At 42.4% G+C, this 20,907-nt stretch overlaps 1 protein-coding gene across 1 annotated transcript in view; it reads left to right on the top strand.

Annotated features, from left to right (window-relative positions):
* Window positions 1-20,650, top strand: part of CFAP61 (cilia and flagella associated protein 61) — a 228,145-nt gene extending 207,495 nt beyond the window's left edge. Inside the window, exons 26-27 of the mRNA XM_072140627.1 lie at window positions 12,009-12,099; window positions 20,327-20,650. Of these exons, the coding sequence (XP_071996728.1) occupies window positions 12,009-12,099; window positions 20,327-20,527 (292 nt within the window). The 3' untranslated portion in view covers window positions 20,528-20,650. The remainder of the gene's footprint in view (window positions 1-12,008; window positions 12,100-20,326) is intronic.
* Window positions 20,651-20,907: the final 257 nt, after the last annotated feature.

The raw sequence follows: 20,907 nt of genomic DNA, 5'->3' as shown, positions 1-20,907 counted from the left end.
GCTCTACAATAAAATAGTATTGTAGAGCAGTGTATTGAACTTAAACCAGTGATCAGAGCATCACTGGTTCAAGTTCAAGTATGTATAATTAAAAAAAAGTCAAAAACTAACTAAAGTTAACACATTAGAATAAATAAAAAATAAATGCATTAAAATATAAGCCCCTAAAATGTCACTTTCCTATAAAAACACTTAATAAAGTATAAAAAACACAAAAAACCCCCGCATATTTGGTATTGCCGCGTCCGTAACAATCTGTATAATAAAACAGATTCGTTACTGGACCCGCACGGTACACGCCGTAGAAAAAAAACGCAAAAAACATTCCGAAAAAAGATCATTTTTAATTAATACCCTATAAAAAAATGCTCTAAAAAGTAATTTAAAAAATGTTATGCACTCCAAAATAAGCCCACTAAAAAGAACAACTCTTCTCGCAAAAAATAAGCCCCTAACCAGATTTGTCAGCCGAAAAATAAAAAAGTTATCCATATGAAAAGATGATGATGCTAAAATGAACAATATTTTCTCCAAATTGGTTTCTATTCAGTACAATTGAATAAAATACACAAAACCCCCACATATTTGGTATCCCTGTGTCCGTAACAATCTGCATAATAAAACAGAATCGTTATTAGATCCGCAAAGTGAACCCCGTAAAAAACAAAACAAAAAAAAGCTCCAGAAAAAAGATCATTTTCAATTAATACCCTATAAAAATGCTCTAAAAAGGGATTTAAAAAATGTTATGCACTCTAAAATAAGACCACTAAAAACAACAATCCTTCTCGCAAAAAATAAGCCCTTAAACAGATTTGTGAGGCGAAAAATAAAAAAGTTATGCAAATGAAAGACGGTGATGCTAAAATTAACAACATTTTTGCCAAATTACTTTTTATTCAGTAAAAATGGGAAAAAATAAAAAATCGATATAAATGAGGTCTTTTTGTAATCGTGGCGACCCATAGAATAAAAATAATATACTATTTTTATGGTATGGTAAACAGCCAAAAAAACCCCCATAAAAATCTTCCTGAAAAGTGATGATTTTCATTTCCTCAACCAACAAAGAGCCTTTATTCATTAAATCCATTGTAAATGTTTAATTTTCCACCCAAAATGAGCGTATTGTCAAAAAATATTACAATTTGCAGACTGGTCCTCCATTTTGTTTTAACCCCTATAAAACACGTAAAGCGTCAACAAACTTCTTAAAAGTGGTTTTTCATACGTTGAGGTGTGTAGTTTCCACAATGGGGTAATTTATGAGTCTAGCTATTATTTAGGCCTCTCAGTGTCAATTAGAAGTTGAGCAGGTCCATCTAAATACGGGTTTTGGTGATTTTACAAAAAATGTGAAAAATGATACCTAAATTCTGAGCCTCATAACATTCTAGTAAAATATGTGGAATCTTAAAAAACCATCCAACATAAAGCAGACATTTGGGAAATGTAAGTTATGAATTTATTTGGGAGCTATGACTATCTGCATCAAAGTAGAGAATTTAGAACGTTGAAAATAAAGAATTTTTCCACATTTTTGCCAAATTTTGTTTTTTTTCATAACTAAACGCAAAAGATTTCATCCAAATTTTTAAACTAATTTGAAGTACAATGTGTCACGAGAAAACAATCTCAAAATCCCCTGGATATCTCATAGCGTTCCAAAGCTATAACCACTTATAGTGACAAAGGTCAGATTTGAAGAATGTCCCGTAGGGGTTAATAAATAATTTCCAACATTAAAATAATAATAATAATAATATTAATGAATATTAAATAATTAAAAACTGTTACATTAAAACATTCAATCATATAATAATAATATTATATCATATAATATATATATATTAAACTGAGTCTCCCCAGCATGAGCTGGGAGACCAAACCACCACTAACAAACAATCGCGACAAGATTAAGTGAATCAATTAAGGGCTCTCTGAAGGTCTTGAAGAACTGGCCCAGAAACCCAGGTGACAGCTTCTCATATTCGTAAGTAAGGGCGGCCAGCTGCCAATCAGCTGACCGCCTACTATAATTGACCTGGAGACAGGAATTCCATTGACCCAGCTGATTACCAATCACAGCTGATCTTGCATAACCACCAATCAGGTGCCATTATTTTCATGAGGAGAATTGCAATAAACATCACACAAAAAAAGAGCGGCAAAATTCAACTGTGACAGAAACACATTACCCCTTTCATGAACATATCAAGTAAAAAACAATGGGGGTCATTTACTAAGGGCCCGATTCGCGTTTTACCGACGTGTTACCCGAATATTTCCGATTTGCGCCGATTTCCCCTGTATTGCCCTGGGATTTTGGCGCACGCGATCGGATTGTGGCGCATCGGCGCCGGCATGCACGCGACAGAAATCGGGGGGCATGGCCGAGCGAAAACCCGACGGATTCGGAAAAACCGCCGCATTTAAAAAAAGAAATGTGTCGCTAGGGACACGCTTACCTTCACTTGGTCCAGCCCGGTGAACTCAAGCGCGTTCAGATGCTTTTCAGTGCAGCAGCGCCACCTGGTGGACGGCGGAGGAACTACCTTGATGAATCCCGGACGGACCCGAATCCCAGAACGCGCCGCTGGATCGCGAACGGACCAGGTAAGTAAATCTGCCCCAATATCTCCAGGGATTGTGTTACCATGTATCCCCTTCAAAATAATTTCAGGGGCCCCTATGCATTACAAAAAAACATGAGGTAAAGTCCATCCATAGCTCATCTCTTGTGATAAAGAAGGATACCACATGCAGAAATCTACCATGTTAGATACTACTTTCTGCCATTTGGGTATAAACTCTTACACATATGTGAACATGTGTATATCACGGGCCCCTTAGTCTGTTTTTTGCCATTAGAGGGTCATCACATGCCAAAGACAGGAGAAAAGGAGCTCCAGAGGTTCCTTTGGAGACGCGTAATGGCTAATACGCGTCTCCAAACAACATTGGTGTACATGACCCCTACAGCTAATGATCACCTAAGGTGTATGAGCACCTTAGATGGTCTAGCACCTCCAAACTTTAAAACCAGTCTCGGGATTTGGGCCTAACATCACACACTATGGTTGTGTTTCCCACCTAGTCCTACCTGGTTTAGTTTTTCATGTGGTTTTTAGTATTGGTAGGGCGGTCACTACTGGAAAATGTTAGTAATTACATACATTGCTATATTACAGCTCTGTATATCTTCCAACTTGTACCTCTATAAACCTCTCATTATTTATGATGTCCTATGGAAAGAAGACTGTGGCATAATCCACTAGATGTTATAAGTGCAGTCCCAATTTGCTTTAGTATTTGTTCTAGAACAATGGGGCAGATTTACTCACCCGGTCCATTCGCGATCCAGCGGCACGTTCTCTGCGCTGGATTCGGGTCCGGCCGGGATTTATTAAGGTAGTTCCTCCGCCGTCCACCAGGTGGCGCTGCTGCGCTGAAAAACATCGGAACGCACTGGAGTTCACCGGCTCGGGCTGAGTGCGGGTAAGTGCAAGCTCCGCAACAGAATTCTTTTTTAAATGCGGCGGTTTTTCCGAATCCGTCGGGTTTTCGTTCGGCCACGCCCCCCGATTTCCATCGCGTGCATGCCGGCGCCGATGCGCCACAATCCGATCGCGTGCGCCAAAATCCCGAGGCAATTCAGGGGAAATCGGCGCAAATCGAAAATATTCGGGTAACACGTCGGGAAACCGCGAAACGGCCGCTTAGTAAATGACCCCCAATGTGTTTAACAACTTAATTGAGTCATACATGTATAGCATGTTTTGGGATCATTTCAACAGAAATTCAGTGATTTTAAAGGCACACATCCTGAGCACCCATATGGATCTCATGTAAATCAGTGATGTTTGTCAGTTTCAGTTTAGTTCCTTCATGACATCATATGATAAATGTTAAGACAAAGGGAATAAGCGAATAAAACTCTTTGTAATTGGTTGAAAAACAGAATTCAGTCTAACTGATCACAGTCCTGCAGCTCAGCTTATTCTCGAATTATTTAAGAAACCCTAAAATATTTGTGGTCTTATGACCGAACTCAGACATACACCTTTAATCTTTGCTTCCATCGGGTCTTGAATTAAGCTTCACTTGTTTGTTCAGGACAAAACTCTGCAGATTCATTATCCATTTCCCATTAAGTGAACCTTATTTTACTATATGACAGAATCCACACTGACCAATTAGTGTCGAGAACAGCAGCAATAACATTTAGGAGAATGGAAATCCTTAAATAATTGTTGAAGCGTAGAAATGAAAGGCTTGTAATATAGCACAGGCAGTCCCTGGGTTACATACAAGATAGGGTCCAGAGGTTTGTTCTTAAGTTGAATTTGTATGTAAGTCGAAACTGTATATTTTATTATTGAAGTTCTAGACAAATTTTTTTCTTTTGCCCCAGTGACAATTGGAGTTTCAAAATTTTTGCTGTAATTGGACCAAGAATTATCAATAAAGCTTCATTACATACACCTTACAGCTGGTCATTGCAGTCTGGGACTTTGGTAACATCCAGAGAGCTTCACCAGAGGTCACAGTGGGCAGAGGGCTCTGTCTTTAACTATGGATCGTCTGTAAGTCAGGTGTCCTTAAGTAGGGGACCACCTGTAATGGATTGCAAGATTGGTAAATGGAGAACATCTAGTAAGTGGCTTGGTGATTTCCGTACCATTTCCGAAATATGAAATGAATAAACACTGATCTCAGCAATAGATCATGTCAAATCCCCTGATACTGTTAGTACTTTAAAAGGGTTGGACACATATACAAAACTTTACCTAATAGGGTCACCCATATAGTCAGGGCTTGGTTATAGGGAGGGCACCAGGGGTGCAACCCCCGGGGCCCTCACCAGTATTGGTGTGCTGGGGACACGGATTCTGCCAAGTTCCATAGAGCCCAGGGAGTCTTTCACTACCTCTGCTACCCCAGCTCATGGTCTGACCGGCATTAGGTGGCCGCTGTCACACGGTGATGCTGAGGTATGCGAGTGGCCTCGCCTGCACTATGACATTGCTGTGAGTATTATCTTGTATTGTGACATCACTGTATTATCCTGGTACTGTGTATTATCCCCTGTGGTGTGACATCATTGTATTATCCCTGTACTATGACAACATTGGGGCAGATTTATAATTAGTGTCCTAAGGTTAGACAGCACAGAGTTAGACTAGACAGTGCTATAAAAGTGTCTGATGCCTGGTGATTAGAGATGAGCGAGCACTAAAATGCTCGAGTGCTCGTTATTCGAGACGAACTTTTCCAGATGCTCGAGTGCTCGTCTCGAATAACGAGCCCCATTGAAGTCAATGGGAGACTCGAGCATTTTTCAAAGGGACCATGGTTCGGGAATAAAATGTGTTAATTAATTGAAAAAGAATGTCTTCTGATAAGTTAGCAGATGTATGCAAACATCTGCAATCTATTCTTCACTGTTCCGCGCGTATATTATCTCCCGACAAGTTAACAGATGTGAAGAACAGTGAGGAATAGAATAAAAACAGTGAACACAAGATCATTTAAGTGAAAAACACAGTGAAGAATAGATTACAGATGTTCTGCACATCTGCTTACTTGTCGGGAGATACGCTGTCCCGTGCCCCGCTGCTCTCCGTGCCCCGCTGCTCTCCGTGCCCCGCTGCTCTCCGTGCCCCGCTGCTCTCCGTGCCCATGTCTCCGTGCCCCATGTCTCCGTGCCCCGCTGCTCTCCGTGCCCCGCTGCTCTCCGTGCCCCGCTGCTCTCCGTGCCCATGTCTCCGTGCCCCATGTCTCCGTGCCCCGCTGCTCTCCGTGCCCATGTCTCCGTGCCCCATGTCTCCGTGCCCCATGTCTCCGTGCCCCGCTGCTCTCCGTGCCCCGCTGCTCTCCGTGCCCATGTCTCCGTGCCCCATGTCTCCGTGTCCCGCTGCTCTCCGTGCCCATGTCTCCGTGCCCCATGTCTCCGTGCCCCGCTGCTCTCCGTGCCCATGTCTCCGTGCCCCATGTCTCCGTGCCCCATGTCTCCGTGCCCCGCTGCTCTCCGTGCCCCGCTGCTCTCCGTGCCCATGTCTCCGTGCCCCATGTCTCCGCGCCCCGCTGCTCTCCGTGCCCATGTCTCCGTGCCCCATGTCTCCGTGCCCCGCTGCTCTCCGTGCCCATGTCTCCGTGCCCCATGTCTCCGTGCCCCGCTGCTCTCCGTGCCCCGCTGTCTCCGTGCCCCATGTCTCCGTGCCCCGCTGCTCTCCGTGCCCATGTCTCCGTGCCCCATGTCTCCGTGCCCCATGTCTCCGTGCCCCATGTCTCCGTGCTGCCGCTGCCCCATGTCTCTGTGCTGCCGCTGCCCGATGTCTCCGTGCTGCTCCCCGGTGTCTCTGTGCTGCTCCCCGGTGTCTCTGTGCTGCTCCCCGTTGTCTCTGTCCTGCTCACCGTGTTCTTCAATGTGTTCTTCACACATATATATTGTTCTTCACATACTATTTTGTTCGCACCGTTCCGCGCGTATCTTCCGACAAGTAAGCAGATGTGCCGAACATCTGTAATCTATTCTTCACTGTGTTCTTCACTGTGTTTTTCACTTAAATGATCCTGTGTTCACTGTGTTCACTGTTTTTATTCTATTCTTCATTGTTCTTCACTGTGTTTTTTTAATTAAATGCTCGATCTCGAGCAGGGGAAATACTCGTCCGAGCAACGAGCCGTCTCGAGTACCTTAATACTCGAACGAGCATCAAGCTCGGACGAGCATGTTCGCTCATCTCTACTGGTGATAAATCTGTCCTAGTATAAGACTGTCTGGTCGTACTCTGCACCTCCTATTTGTTGGCTTACTTTACACCAGAAAGTTAGGACACAATTGTGTTGGGTTAGGAGTATTTTTGGCGCACTGACCTTTTTGGCGCAAGGCCACACCCTCCTTTGTCGAGCTAGCTGTAGAAGAGCCAGGAAACTGTATAACAATACCAATAAAGGCATATAGGGCAAAAAGTCAATACCCAACATAGACCAAACACCGTACGTTGGGAATAAAATATCAACAATCTTTATTATAAGCTGTTTACAGCAATCAAGACAAATGTTGTTAAAACATATAAAATATTCCACAAGACACAAAAGAGTGTGGTGGTGGTCCAAAGCAAGTCAATATAAATACATCTCCACTGTAATGACCAAGTACATGAGCCAAGTTTTATACACATTCATATTACCCACCCGGGCGTGACATAATGCAAAACTGCGGGAGAAAGGCTTGACCACCACCACAGCACCCCGACGCACGTGTTCACCCCCAGGAAGAAGCGACGGCGAAACGTGCGTCGGGGTGCTGTGGTGGTGGTCAAGTCTTTCTCCCGCAGTTTTGCATTATGTCACGCCCGGGTGGGTAATATGAATGTGTATAAAACTTGGCTCATGTACTTGGTCATTACAGTGGAGATGTATTTATATTGACTTGCTTTGGACCACCACCTCACTCTTTTGTGTCTTGTGGAATATTTTATATGTTTTAACAACATTTGTCTTGATTGCTGTAAACAGCTTATAATAAAGATTGTTGATATTTTATTCCCAACGTACGGTGTTTGGTCTATGTTGGGTATTGACTTTTTGCCCTATATGCCTTTATTGGTATTGTTGTTGTTGTCTTGGTGTTAGGATCTATACAGGAACTGGGTTGTCTGATTGGTATTCATCAGGAAACTGTATAAAACCCTTTATAAATGTGCTGCAGACACTTTTTTTGTGAAAACTACGACAGAATTCTGTCGTGGACAGATTAATAAATCTCCTCCTATGTGTTTATTAACCCTGTATTGTGACATTGTGTGTGTTATCCCTCTACTGTGACATCGCTGTTGGCATTATCCCTTTACCGTTTTCTGGCCTTACAGAAACTTTACCAGGGAAAGCATTATATGGGCCACCATATTAGGGTCTTGTACTTACTTCACTGTTAAGGTTTCGAGATAGTGGCCAACCCCTTTAAATGGGAGGATTTGGGACCCCCATTCATATGACCAGAGAACTATTATTACCAGAATATTCCTGTAAGGATATAATTGGCCTACTAAAACATCATTATAAGATTGTGTAACAAAGTTTGTACAAATCTCGTTTTATGAGGAATTTCATAACTATGATATACATATATTGTCGCATATAATATATTTCCTGCACACATAAAAGAGACTGTACAACAAGGATAATACAATTTGTTCACCTTAATATATTGTCCAGTATAATCTCTGTCTAGAAACCATATTAAGCCGGGAACAGTTCACTTTAATTCTATTTACTTAATTAGGAACAATTTAATCATTTGTTGTGTGAATCGAGGGAATCATTTTATTGTCTGCAGCTTAAAATATTAAGAACAGTTTTATTTCAGATTATTTCAAAATTTTTAATTAAAAACCCCTGGTGTTCTGAGAACATAAAAATACTGGATCCAGAACCAGTGAGCAGATGTACAGTAATAGCACATTATATAGAATGTGAATATAGTTACTTCTACCATAGTGTGTACAGGCACTGATATGGATCTAGATCAACGGATAACACACAGACAACTTCATTCCTATCAGCTCATAGCCCATAGAAAACCAAGCTCAGAGCAGCTGCTATTCCTGCCCGTAGGAGTGGACTCAACACACCAACGGATCACAGCTCCTTGTAGTCATCGAGTGAATACGAGCCAAGCGCTGCTCACCCCCGCCCCTCTCCATAGGGATATATGGTGCACGGCGCCGTATGCCTTGAAAAAATAGGGCATGTCCTTTCTTTTCACAGGGTACGGAGCGGTACGGTGCCACACGTGTGCAGCACCGCACCGCTCCCATAGGGCACCTTGCGCCCATTGCCATCTATGGGAGACATATATCGGCCGTATATACGTCGGCCATATATAGGTCCCCTATGCAGCAGTGTGAATGTAGCCTAAGAGTTAGGCTGGACTATACAGCTCATGTATGTAGCTGGGCACCAATGCTCTTGCTAAATTGGTGCTGGTGTTGGGCATCACTCCCTCACCAATCACCAATTGATAAACCAATAAACTTTTGGACCCAGAACACCCCTTTTATTTTGGTCATTTTCTAAACTAAAAAGATACAAAAACTCTTTATCACATTTATTATTCTGGCTTTCTACAATATCATTCATACAGTATGAAGCTGAAAAATGAATGTCATATTCAAGATGCGGTCATATTATTATTTCTAGAGAGGTAACATTACACTTGGGTCAAGGATTTACATTTCTTATGTATACACCCTCAATTGTATTTACTGTACTTTTGCAACTGCTGCCTGATATCGAGCAGCGTCCTTTTCCTTGTTGTGTTATGCTGAGCTTACAACGATGCATGATGCACCTCTGTTGTATTCTGCTCATCCTCTGGCCAATTCAAGAATAATTGATCCCTAGGATAGCTCACAAATATCTGATCACTGGGTGTCTGACACCTTGCAGACAACCTGTCAACAGATTTTTGTTGTTTCCCTCACATCCCTATAAAATCAACTTTGTTCTCTTACCTGGCATACAGCTGTGAATCAGATGGGAGTGGCCTCCTCATCCCAGTCCAGCTGCTCCTGTCCATGGCTTATACCATTCAGCACTTCATTTCATGTCATTTGCGAAATCTACTGATCACTGATCTGATCACATGAAATCATAGCATGTATCCATGGACTTCTACTCCTCCCCATGCCTCCATGGAGGCATGAAGTGATTTCATGTGATCAGCTACATACATGGGGTAAATTTTGCAAATGTTAGGGGTAAAGGACCTTAGATGACATTACCATGGTCATATGACATAAAGTGCTGAATGATATAAGAGAGTTTTCTCTCTAAAAATCCCAGCATGGCACTATGTAAAAAGTTTGACAAAGTGGGGCACATTTACTTACCCATCCGGAGGAGTTCATCGAAAGTGCATTGTCCGACTATAATGCACTCTGCTGCGATCGTACTTCTGATATCCTGCATGTGTCGCTTTCCCACTCAGTTCCGAGGGAGTTCACCTTCTTCATGGTGTATGCAAGTGCTTGATCTTGTGACTCATATGAATGTTAAATCCCACGTCCGTCGGCACACCCCCTGATTTCTGCCGCATGAAAGCCGGCGCAGCTGCACCAAAATCTGATCGTGTGCGACACAATCCCCTGTTAAATACCTGTCACAGCCTTGGAGAACCCAAAAATGTCGGAAAATCCTACGAAAGTGCGGCCGCACCCCATTGGTAAATAAGCCCTAGTATTTACTACAGAGCTGTACATGCAAGACCCCATTAATATAATTGATCTCACATTTTTTTAACATTGAAGCTATGGAAAAGAACCATGTAGGGATAAATGCAATGCTTTGTAATAATAGTTTTTAAAAGTATTTATTTTGGGTGGGTTAATTAGCATGGAAGGTTCAGCTCAGTTCAGATCATGAGATTTACAAGTCAGATATCCAGAATCTGATGCTGCTGATCTTTTTTAAAGGGAATCTGTCACCAGTTTTGACCATAGAAAGCTGCACGCAGTGTTGGGTATTGGCCCATGGTGATCTGTGTTAAACCCTTCCTTTGTGTGTATTGGTATTTGCAGCAGCAGGACCGGGGAAAAAATTAATTCATATTCCAGGATTGTAGCTTGACTTGGTGCCATGTGGTGCATTGGTGTGTTTGAGAACTCTCAACAGAACATAACATAACATGAGTGACTGCTATAGCAAGCTTCTGTTTGAATACTACAGAAGTTACTCAGAGGGGAGGAGATGTTAAAACCTTTAGATCTGCAAACAAGAAAATTTGTTAAATGTGTGTTGTCTTCTTATTCCATATCTTTTGTGATTGATTATAAGTTTGTGATGTAAACTGGCGCAGCTATTTTACTGCTGTATATAGATCCATCTGCTTTGTTGGAGTATTTAGGCTCATCCTGGTTCCCATGTGGAGCCTGCAGAGGGAAATACTCATTAGTTTCCATAACTTGAAGACTCAATGGAAACGTTCTGTTGTTCTTTATTACATAACACAGTATAATACTGAGTGCTATGTAGGGGACAGCAGATCCGTGCAGCAGAATTTGCTTATTCATATTCATACAACCTTCCCCACGCAAGGGGTTATACTGATCCTCTGACTAATTAGACCCCTTGTATATTTACATGGCCGCCAATCGTCACTTGTTTTATCTGTTAATTGAGGGTTTGCATGTACAGAACTTGAAGGATGTTGTTTTTAATGAATATTTGCAAATAAATTTCTTGCGATTTACATAGGAGTTGACTTGTTTTCGAGTCACATTCTGAATACTGATTCTTCACTTTATAATTAGCATCGACAAATAAATCTGCCCCCTTCATGGGGAACAAAAAGTGGAGCTGCCGATCCGGTGCTCCTGGATGAGACTTATAGTGTACATTGTTTTGCTGTTACTGTCTGTATGACCATTACCGGACTAGAGCCATACATGATTGTACATGAATTATAATATTTATATAATGGAAGAAGAAACTTGAGAATTAGAGGAGCAATGCGGCTGCTGTACTGCTGCACTACGCGCCCTGTTTTTCTGTCATGTATTAATCCTCAGACCTTAATGCTGAACAACATTTGTGTCATTGTCTACACAAATTTAATTTGTTTATGCACCAGTTCAGTTAATCCTACAATCTGCTTTTCTCAAATGAGGCCGGATAATGGAGACATGGTCCCTCACAGGTCTTCAGGCTTTTAAATTCTGATAAAATCAGGATTCTTCACTGGGTCTTGCTACAGCTCTGAATTAAGCCACTTTAAATGTAATTACCAGAGCTGGCTGTACATCAGGAACATCCATTAAAAAAATTGATTGACCATGCTGTTATGGGGAGGCATTTTATGAACAAACGATCCTGATGGGCCCTGAGCTGTAAATTATGAAAGCAAGAAAAAAAAAAGGGGGGAAAAAAATCAGGTAAATACTTTATTAGCTGTTAATGAGAGGTTCACTGGATAACTCAATTTCTTCTTCTTTTGAAAACAGCTACTTCATGGAAGCGTGGTGCATGGCCATCTATCACGATCGCTTTATCGATTTCCAGCAAGAGGTGCGCGAAATCCTAGCATCCAAGAAAGTAAGTAAAAATCACTAACATCTCCTTTACTCTAAGAGGAGGAACTTTGTCTCGCTGCTTCACCACTCATTAGGACAGGCCACTTTGTTCTGCATTATGTGAGCCCGCAGCAATATGTATTACGTGAGCCTAACATAATTATATAGGGGCTTGGCGGTGAGATGGATGAACTCATGGAAGTGACGGATGTAGAGCAGAAAAAAAAATAAACTCGTTTGTGCTGTACTCTGCGATATTTGTACAATCCAAAGTAAGAAGCTTTCAAACACAGAATTGTTATTGTTTGCATGGGTTTCCTCCGGGTCCTCCGGTTTCCTCCCACACTCCAAAACATACTGGTAGGTTGATTAGATTGTGACCCCCATTGGGGACAGGGACCAATTTGGCAAACTCTGTGCAGTGCTGCGTAATGTGTGTCTGCTATATTAATAAAGGAATTATTATTATTATTAAGAAATTGCAAAGTGACATCTAAATCACATACATTTTTGGTGTGATGACCATTTACCAGAAAGTCATCAGGGAGGATGTTCCAAGCTCAGATCTCTTATTATGATCTGAGATAGAATTGTTAATGTTGAGATCAAGGCTCCCTGCTAAAGGTCCTAATGACACTGGCTTTATGCTTGGGGTCATTTTTCTGCTGCTGAATAAGTTTCTAACACTTTTATGTTTTTTTCTATGAATTTTTTGCAATATTTTTTCTGTACCTGCCTAAAACTTTTGAGCAGTAGTATACTTTTGGAAGTTAAAGGGAACCTGTCATCAGGAGCCCTTTTTCTGCCTCCCATCCCCCATGTCCCCATAGAAAACAGTGAATACATTGCCAAAACGCTTTTATAGTAAAAGATAAGTTATATGAAAGTGTATCTTTCTGTATGCAGAGCTGTGTCCCTAGTCCCATGGGAGTGGACAGTGACGAGAGAAGCAGACATGTATCACGTCCTGAGGGGGAAAGCCACGCCAGGGGAGGGGGGCTGGCATTATGTGGTACATGGGTGTTTTTTTTAAATTTGAAATCGATGCATGGTAGAGCGGTTTCCTGAGGGTGGGTGGGGAACCGCTCCTCACTGGCCACTCCCTTGGGACTAGGGACACAGCTCTGTATACAGAAAGATACACTTTCATATAACTTATATATATATATATATATATATATATATATAGTTATATATATATATTTTTGGAAAAGACAGTTTTACTATAAAAGCTCTTTGGCAATGTATACACAAATCTCTATGGGAACAAGGGGGAAGAAAAAGGGCTCGTGGTGACAGGTTCCCTTTAAGAAATGCTTCTTTAAAAATCCTTAGATTAGATGGAAACTATAAACCTCATTAATCGCATCTTTGAGGTACTGCGTGCATCCACAACCTCCTCTGTCAATGGTCTCCTCAATGGTTGTTGCCATGTGACCCATAGATGTGATATTCAAGGCCTGAGAAGAAGAGTGGGTAGATGCTGGGTCCGAGTGTGTCCTCTCGGGTATGGCGGGATGGACCACAAAACAGAGAAGAAACAAAGCGCAAAAGAGACTCAAGTGGTTCTTTGATATATCGGATATAGAGATAAATGATGACTCTCACCTGGTGGTAGAAGAATCTGAGCGTGTCAGCGAGCAGGGATGCTCTTGAGTATTTATGGGCATCAGGAGACACTGGCAGCCATGAGATACTGTTTTGGTCCGTTCTCCCAGGAAGATGGACCAAAAAGCCGATACAATGCACGTGCCTACCTGGAGAGCTGAAGACTGGACCGCGTTCACACAGCGAAGCTTGCTAGTGGCTTTTGGATGTCGCAGTGCCATTACTGATGAGATCTTCCATTCCACGTGCATTGTATGAGAAGAAGAGTGGGTATTGCTGGGTGTCAAACTCCTGGCTATCTGATTATGGTCACCTATCCTAAACCAATTGACATACTTGATACCTTGGAAACTCTATGGCACCACTCCTATGTTACTTCTTGCAGATGTCCTTGACCACCCCTGAAACAGGGAGCAGTGTACATGGATGGGCATGTATTCAGTAATGAACACAGTGCCCCCTGACCCACGGGAAGTCTGTAGGACATGGGACATCACAGGAAGTCCCAAAATCAGCTGTCTGTGGGTAACATGAGAAGCAGAAGGGGAATGTTAACCATTGTAACAGCAATGTGGGTGACACTATCAGGGTATTGTACTTGTCCTGGTAAACTTTCTTATTCACACCCAACCCCTTTAAGAGATTACAATAAGGGCCACAACACAGTATTCCTGGACCTTTCAGTGTTCAAGAAAGAATAGGAATGAAACAATCTGGCACCCATTCTTCACAATACAACATAGGGGTCATTAGTATAGAGTTACATGTGCTTATTCCTAAATGGGAAACATCATTAAGCAGAAAGCTCATGGCTTTTAGCAGTAATTAAGGTTCTAAGATGTTTTCCAGTGTGAAAACTAAAATATGTCATCCGAGCCAATTGGAGACTTTGCAGGCGGATTTCGGTCCAGTCAGACAATTATTTATTTCTGGATAGAATCCATTGATACCTGTTGCAGAGATGACAAAGTGATGGAGAAGGCTGGAGATCGGCACAAGCAACATTAGCATTTTGGTACCATGCCAGCTTCCATACAGTAGGAACAGCGCTCCTGCATGATCCTGGCATAACAGCAGAAAAGCCTCAGCACCACTGCGCAGAAAGATCACAGGGCACATAATATTCCTCAAACATGATGATACAACTGTATGCCATGAATAAAAAATAAAAAACATCTTTACTCATTGGGGAAGATTTATTTACCCGGTCCATTCGCGATCCAGCGGCGCGTTCTCTGCGGTGGATTTGGACCTTCCGGCGATTCACTAAAGTAGTTCCTCCGACGTCCACCAGGTGGCGCTGCTGCGCTGAAGTCCGCAGAGGCCCGCCGGAATGCACTGAAGTTCACTGGCCTATTCCTGGTGAAGGTAAGTGCGAGTCCAGCGCCACTTTTTTTTTTTAATGCGGCGGTTTTTCCGAATCCGTCGGGTTGTTGTCCCTAAGCATCCAATGTGAATGGAGAAGAAGTGTCTACCATGCGTGACCACTTCTACAGGACTTATGGATAACACATCTTTGGCAATTAAAACCCTAGCAATTAAACACTTATCCAAAATCTTGTAAACAGTGTCATTTGTGGGACAACCCCTTTAAGATGCTGTAATTCTGCATCTTTTCTAAGTGGATGTAACTACAGTTTCAGCAGCCTCCCATAGAAATTTTGCAGAAAAGTCCCTATTAATAATTGGTAAGTACTTAAAGGGTTGGCCACTTTATTGACTTCAAGTTTTATGTACATTTAAGTAATTTACTAATATACAGCTATTAAAAGTTCTGCTCTGCTTTCTTTATGTAAAGTGAAGGCTCCTGTCTTTCCCCTCATCAGCCAGACATTCCTGACCATAACATGGCCGCAGATGGAGGGTCCATCTAACTGTCCATAAGCTATCTCTCTGTCAGGACCTTGCTCTTATATTGATGAATACTATCATATGGTTCTGGCAGGGCGATTGTTACGGCCAGAGACAGATCACATGACCCTCCATCTGCAGCAATTTTATGACAGAAATATGTGGCTGATGAGAAAATAGACGGGAGAATTCACTTCATATATCAAGAAAGCGGAACAGAACTTTTAATAGATGTATATTGCTAAATTACCCCCATGGGTCATTGATCTCCAATTACCCCTCATTCCATAAAGTCCATAAGTAAAATGAAGATGGATCCACTGATGGCCCCTCACATTATATCATTGCTATTGTCAGGCGTGTCATCCGCTATAACATATTACTATTCATGACACATGACTTAGAATTTAGGACAGATTAGGCCTAATTAACGTTGACAAGCCATAACAAATATATACAAGGGATGATGCCTTAAAGGTGTGGTCCTTTGTGCACCGGATGTGTATACGGGCCAGGAATGTCGTCCTTACTGCTTGATAATACGGCAGTGAAGGTGCCCATGTGCAGACATAAGAACGTCAGCTAATCCTCTCAGATCGCCACAGCCACCAAACACATTTAACTCATGCTGTGAAGAAGCAGGAGCAGCTGCCTCCACGTCTGATGCCAGCTCTATCCATCCTCTGGGTAGTACATGTGGATGTTCAGCTCGCTGCCTCCCCTGAGACACAGCCATTTTTACAGAGCAGCCAAGCATCCTTTATTAGAGGGACGGTGATCCCAAATCTCTACATTTGTAATGCAGGGCTGAGCATTTACTATCCCGAGGACAAAGATGAATAACACTTTGTTTCCTTGTCTCAGAAATGACTGCATTGCGCCATTTATTTCTGCACAGAACGACGTCGTCTCCAATAAGCCCCGTACGGGGGACACTTAGGGCACTAATCCAGACAAGAGCCCTGACTCCACTACATGTTAATGCATTTTTTTTCCCTTTCTCTCTCTCCAGATTTTTTATATGATACATTTACCGCTCTCTGGTGATTTCATTAGATTTAGCTGCTTTCATAGAACGTCAACACGACGATAAAATTCTCAAGCTTTTACAATAAAATATCTGTGAAAATTCTATGGACTCCATTGCTTCCAGCTACTCCGTCCCCGTCTCAGTACATCACTTCAGGCAGAATTGCTTCAAAAAATATTCGGTTTGGATCCATCAATATTGTTTTTTATTTTCTACACAGCGTCACCCTATATTAGAAATGTATCTGTAGAGCACCCTGGAGAGGGTGTCCTTAACCCATCGATGTCCATAGTTTATTACAACCTCAAAAACTGGAGAATTTCCTAGAAAATCTTCATTTCCTTCTGTTTTATGTCAAAAGCCATAATGCTTGTAGACATTAATGCATTTTCCGTCACTGTTTCCCCATCTTTTGCCAAACAGTAGCGATTAAGGTTTTTCCTTTATGTTTTATCACAGATATGTTAAACATAGCCCGGGGCGAGCAGACAGCCATCTCCATCCTGCCTGCATAGCCCCTGCTCCGCTGCGCTGACTTTCAATTAGGCACAACCCGCTCCATGCTCCACTCCGGCCCATTATTATTTCAGTGTCTTTTATACAAGGCATTGTGCAGATTTATGACCATACCTCAATACCAGAGCCAGAGGTATTGCCTGGATATGGTACCAGAACCAAGACGACATTTCTTTTAGATATAACAAAAATACAGCAGAAAGTCAATGGAGGGGGCTTCAGTTTTTATTTTATGATGACGGATACTTCTAGGGACTGGTCCTAATCAGATAAGTACACATCCCACATATACACAATACGAGAAGTAGTATTGTGCAGTGCCTATATTTGAAGGAAAGGAATTACAGTACTGTACTGTGCCCAGATATACAGGGTAGGAGTAATAGTACTCTGCTGTTCCTTGATATACAGGATAGGAGGAGTAGTACTGTGCTGTGCCCAGTTATACAGGATAGGATTAGTAGTACTGTGCTGTGCTCATATACACAGGATAGGAGTAGTAGTACTGTGATGTGACCATATATACAGGATAGGAGTAGTAGTACTGTGATGTGTCCATATATACAGGATAGGAGTAGTAGTACTGTGATGTGACCATATATACAGGATAGGAGTAGTAGTACTGTGATGTGTCCATATATACAGGATAGGAGTAGTAGTACTGTGATGTGTCTATATATACAAAATAGGAGTAGTAGTACTGTGATGTGCCCATGTATACAGGATAGGACTAGTAGTACTGTGATGTGTCCAGATATACAGGATAGGAGTAGTAGTACTGTGATGTGTCCATATATACAAAATAGGAGTAGTAGTACTGTGATGTGCCCATATATACAGGATAGGACTAGTAGTACTGTGATGTGTCCAGATATACAGGATAGAATTAGTAGTACTGTGCTTTGCTCAGATATACAGGATAGGATTAGTAGTACTGTGCTGTGCCCATATATACAGGATTGGAGTAGTTTTACTGTGCTGTGCCTAGGTATACAGGGTAGGAGTAGTAGTACTGTGCTGTGTCCATATATACAGGATTGGAGTAGTAGTACTGTGCTGTGCCCAGATATACAGGGTAGGAGTAGTAGTACTGTGCTGTGTCCATATATACAGGATTGGAGTAGTAGTACTGTGCTGTTCCTAGGTATACAGGGTAGGAGTAGTAGTACTGTGCTGTGTCCATATATACAGGATTGGAGTAGTAGTACTGTGTTGTGCCCAGATATACAGGGTAGGTGTAGTAGTACTGTGCTGTGCCCATATATATACAGGATTGGAGTAGTAGTACTGTGCTGTGCCCAGACATGCAGGATATGTATAACAGATCTTCCTCCAGGACCATACGACTGTCCACCATTCAAAAGGGGGGTAATGGCAAAGATGAGTAGCATTTTATTTTTGTATTCAGCACTGAAATTTTGCAGATAGGGGCACTTGTTATTGGAAAATGGGGCACTTAGCGACACTAGGGGTCAGACAGTGGACTGATTAAATTGGGACAGCTCCCTTGGTACGTCCAGGAGAACATCCAGCTCTGCTACATATACAGAGAGATCTCTGTCACATGACCTCCTCCTCTGTGAGCAGAGAACAGCAGTCCCACCCATTAAACGGTTCAGTTTGTAGAATTTGTTTATACGACGGTCTCCAGGGCTGGTAAGCACAGGCAGAAGAAGCAGCTACTGCAGCTCTGAGGTAATCTGAGGGGGAAAGCAAAGAAACTGCTGGATATAGGTAACAAAGATAATAGGTAAAGTTGTTGTACAGCCCCAGAGCTATTGATTTGTGGGGGGGAAAAAAACCTTACTGTTGCTATTAAAGACTGTGTTCACATATTTATTAACAGAATTACTGTTGTAGTTTGCTAAAAAAAAAAAAAAAATGGTCTGCACCACATTTATAAAGGGTTTTAGACAGTTTTCTGGCTCTCCTACGCTCAACAAAGGGGCTTGGCCTCATGCCTAAAAGGTCTGTGTGTCAGAAATACTGCTGACCCGACAGAATTGTGTCCTAACTTTCTGGCGTACAGTAAGCCAACTAATAGGAGATGGAGAGACTAGACAGTCTTCTATTAGGACAGATTTGCCATCCAGCATCAGACACTTATGTAACTCTGGTGCAGAATAACACTGTCTAGTCTCACTTTAAGACACTTTTTATAAATCTGCCGCACTGTGTTTAGAGATTCAAGTGCAGGGAGGAGAAAATGTATTTCGACCTAAACGCTTGCAATCAGGGCAAGCAACACACGTTTCTCATTGCTTACCGGCAGAATGCTTGTTGCTTGATCACATGTGTCTAGGTCTAAATGCATCTGCATCTGGGGAGAAGTTCCAGTAACACGACCTCCAGTGATCAGCTCTAATCCATAGGAAGCAGCAAGTGTTCAGTCCTCTGTAAGATCTCTGTACCAGAGAAGAAGCTTTATATGGAAACCTGTTTGCTGTCTTTGTAACGCAAGAGCAAGACAGGTCCTCCAGGAGACACTCTACATAGCTTCTCATAGTGTAGACTTGTACACAGAGGCGTAGCATGAACTGATGGGCCCCAGTGCAAAGTCTGTGCCAGGCCCGACTCGTAAGGAGAAGTGACACCTTATGGGCCCCTAAGCTTCTTGAGCCCGGTGGCGATCACACCCTCTGCACCCCTTCAAGTTACGCCCCACAGAAAGCAGTGAAGAAACCAGGCAATAGACTTTTGAGTCCAACTTTGTGTATCTGCCGCGATTCACTAACATCGTGCTCCCAAATTCCTGCATCTGTTGCTTCTGCGCCGAGGTCCGCCGGACCTCACCTGCTTCTTCCCGCTGCATGTAAGTGCTGATCTTGCAACACATTTCCTTTTTTAAATTCTGCGGTTTGTCAGAATCCGTCAGGTTGTCCGACGGCCACATCTCCCAATTTCTGTCGCATGCAAGCCGGCGCCGATGCGCCACAATCCGATCGCGTGCGCCAAAACTTAGGGCAATTCGGCGCTAAATGGAAATAATCGCATAACCCGACGAAAGTGCGGCGTTCGGACCCTTAGTAAATGAGCCCCAATATTCGCAGGATTCTCTTCATCTTCACTAAAGGACGAGGATCCTGAATGAGATATTTCCATCTGATAACTTTCATATGGTTTAGCCCTTGTGTTCCCGACCCCTGGTACTATATATCCTGACATGTCTATTCCATGTACTCTCCCTGCACTTTTGTATAATTTGTGATCAGAAGTTTAATGGACGTGTAACTCTCTTTTCCAGGTGCACGACCAGCCTTCCATGAAGGAAATAGCTGAGAAGGTCACAGATGATGAACTTAATCTTGCGGAAACCCCCCAAAAGTACCTTAGACGCGTTCTGGAGCAAAATGGATACAAAAACGACATTGAGAAGAGAATCCTGAACTACCTTAACTACAACAGCAACCACTTGTCCATGTTTGCCAGGCCTGGGATCGTATAGATCTTCATTGAATAACTTAATAAATGTATTTCTGCCCTCCCAGTGTCAGCCTGCAGGGGGAGCTGCTGCCTTCTCTCCTCTGTCCAGGGAATGGACTTCTAAATAAACAGATCCTTTCATTTGTTTTTGTCACTTTTTGTCTTTTCACTATGGGGTATGGTCACACCCGGCCGCGTGCATAGTCATACATATGCAGGAATTTAATGCATGTCATTACAGTAACAGGCGCCAATCTCATTTCTATTCATATGACCCTTCATTCTTATATTATTTCATAGTCATTACATCAGCACCAGGTCAAGTTATATGCATTAAATATCTACTGGAAATGTACTATATTCATAACTGTGGTTACATATATATCACCTGCAGTGTGAATG

This window comes from Engystomops pustulosus, chromosome 3, assembly GCF_040894005.1.
Source record: "Engystomops pustulosus chromosome 3, aEngPut4.maternal, whole genome shotgun sequence".
NCBI lineage: Eukaryota > Metazoa > Chordata > Amphibia > Anura > Leptodactylidae > Engystomops > Engystomops pustulosus.
This window is presented reverse-complemented; position numbering and strand designations above follow the sequence as displayed.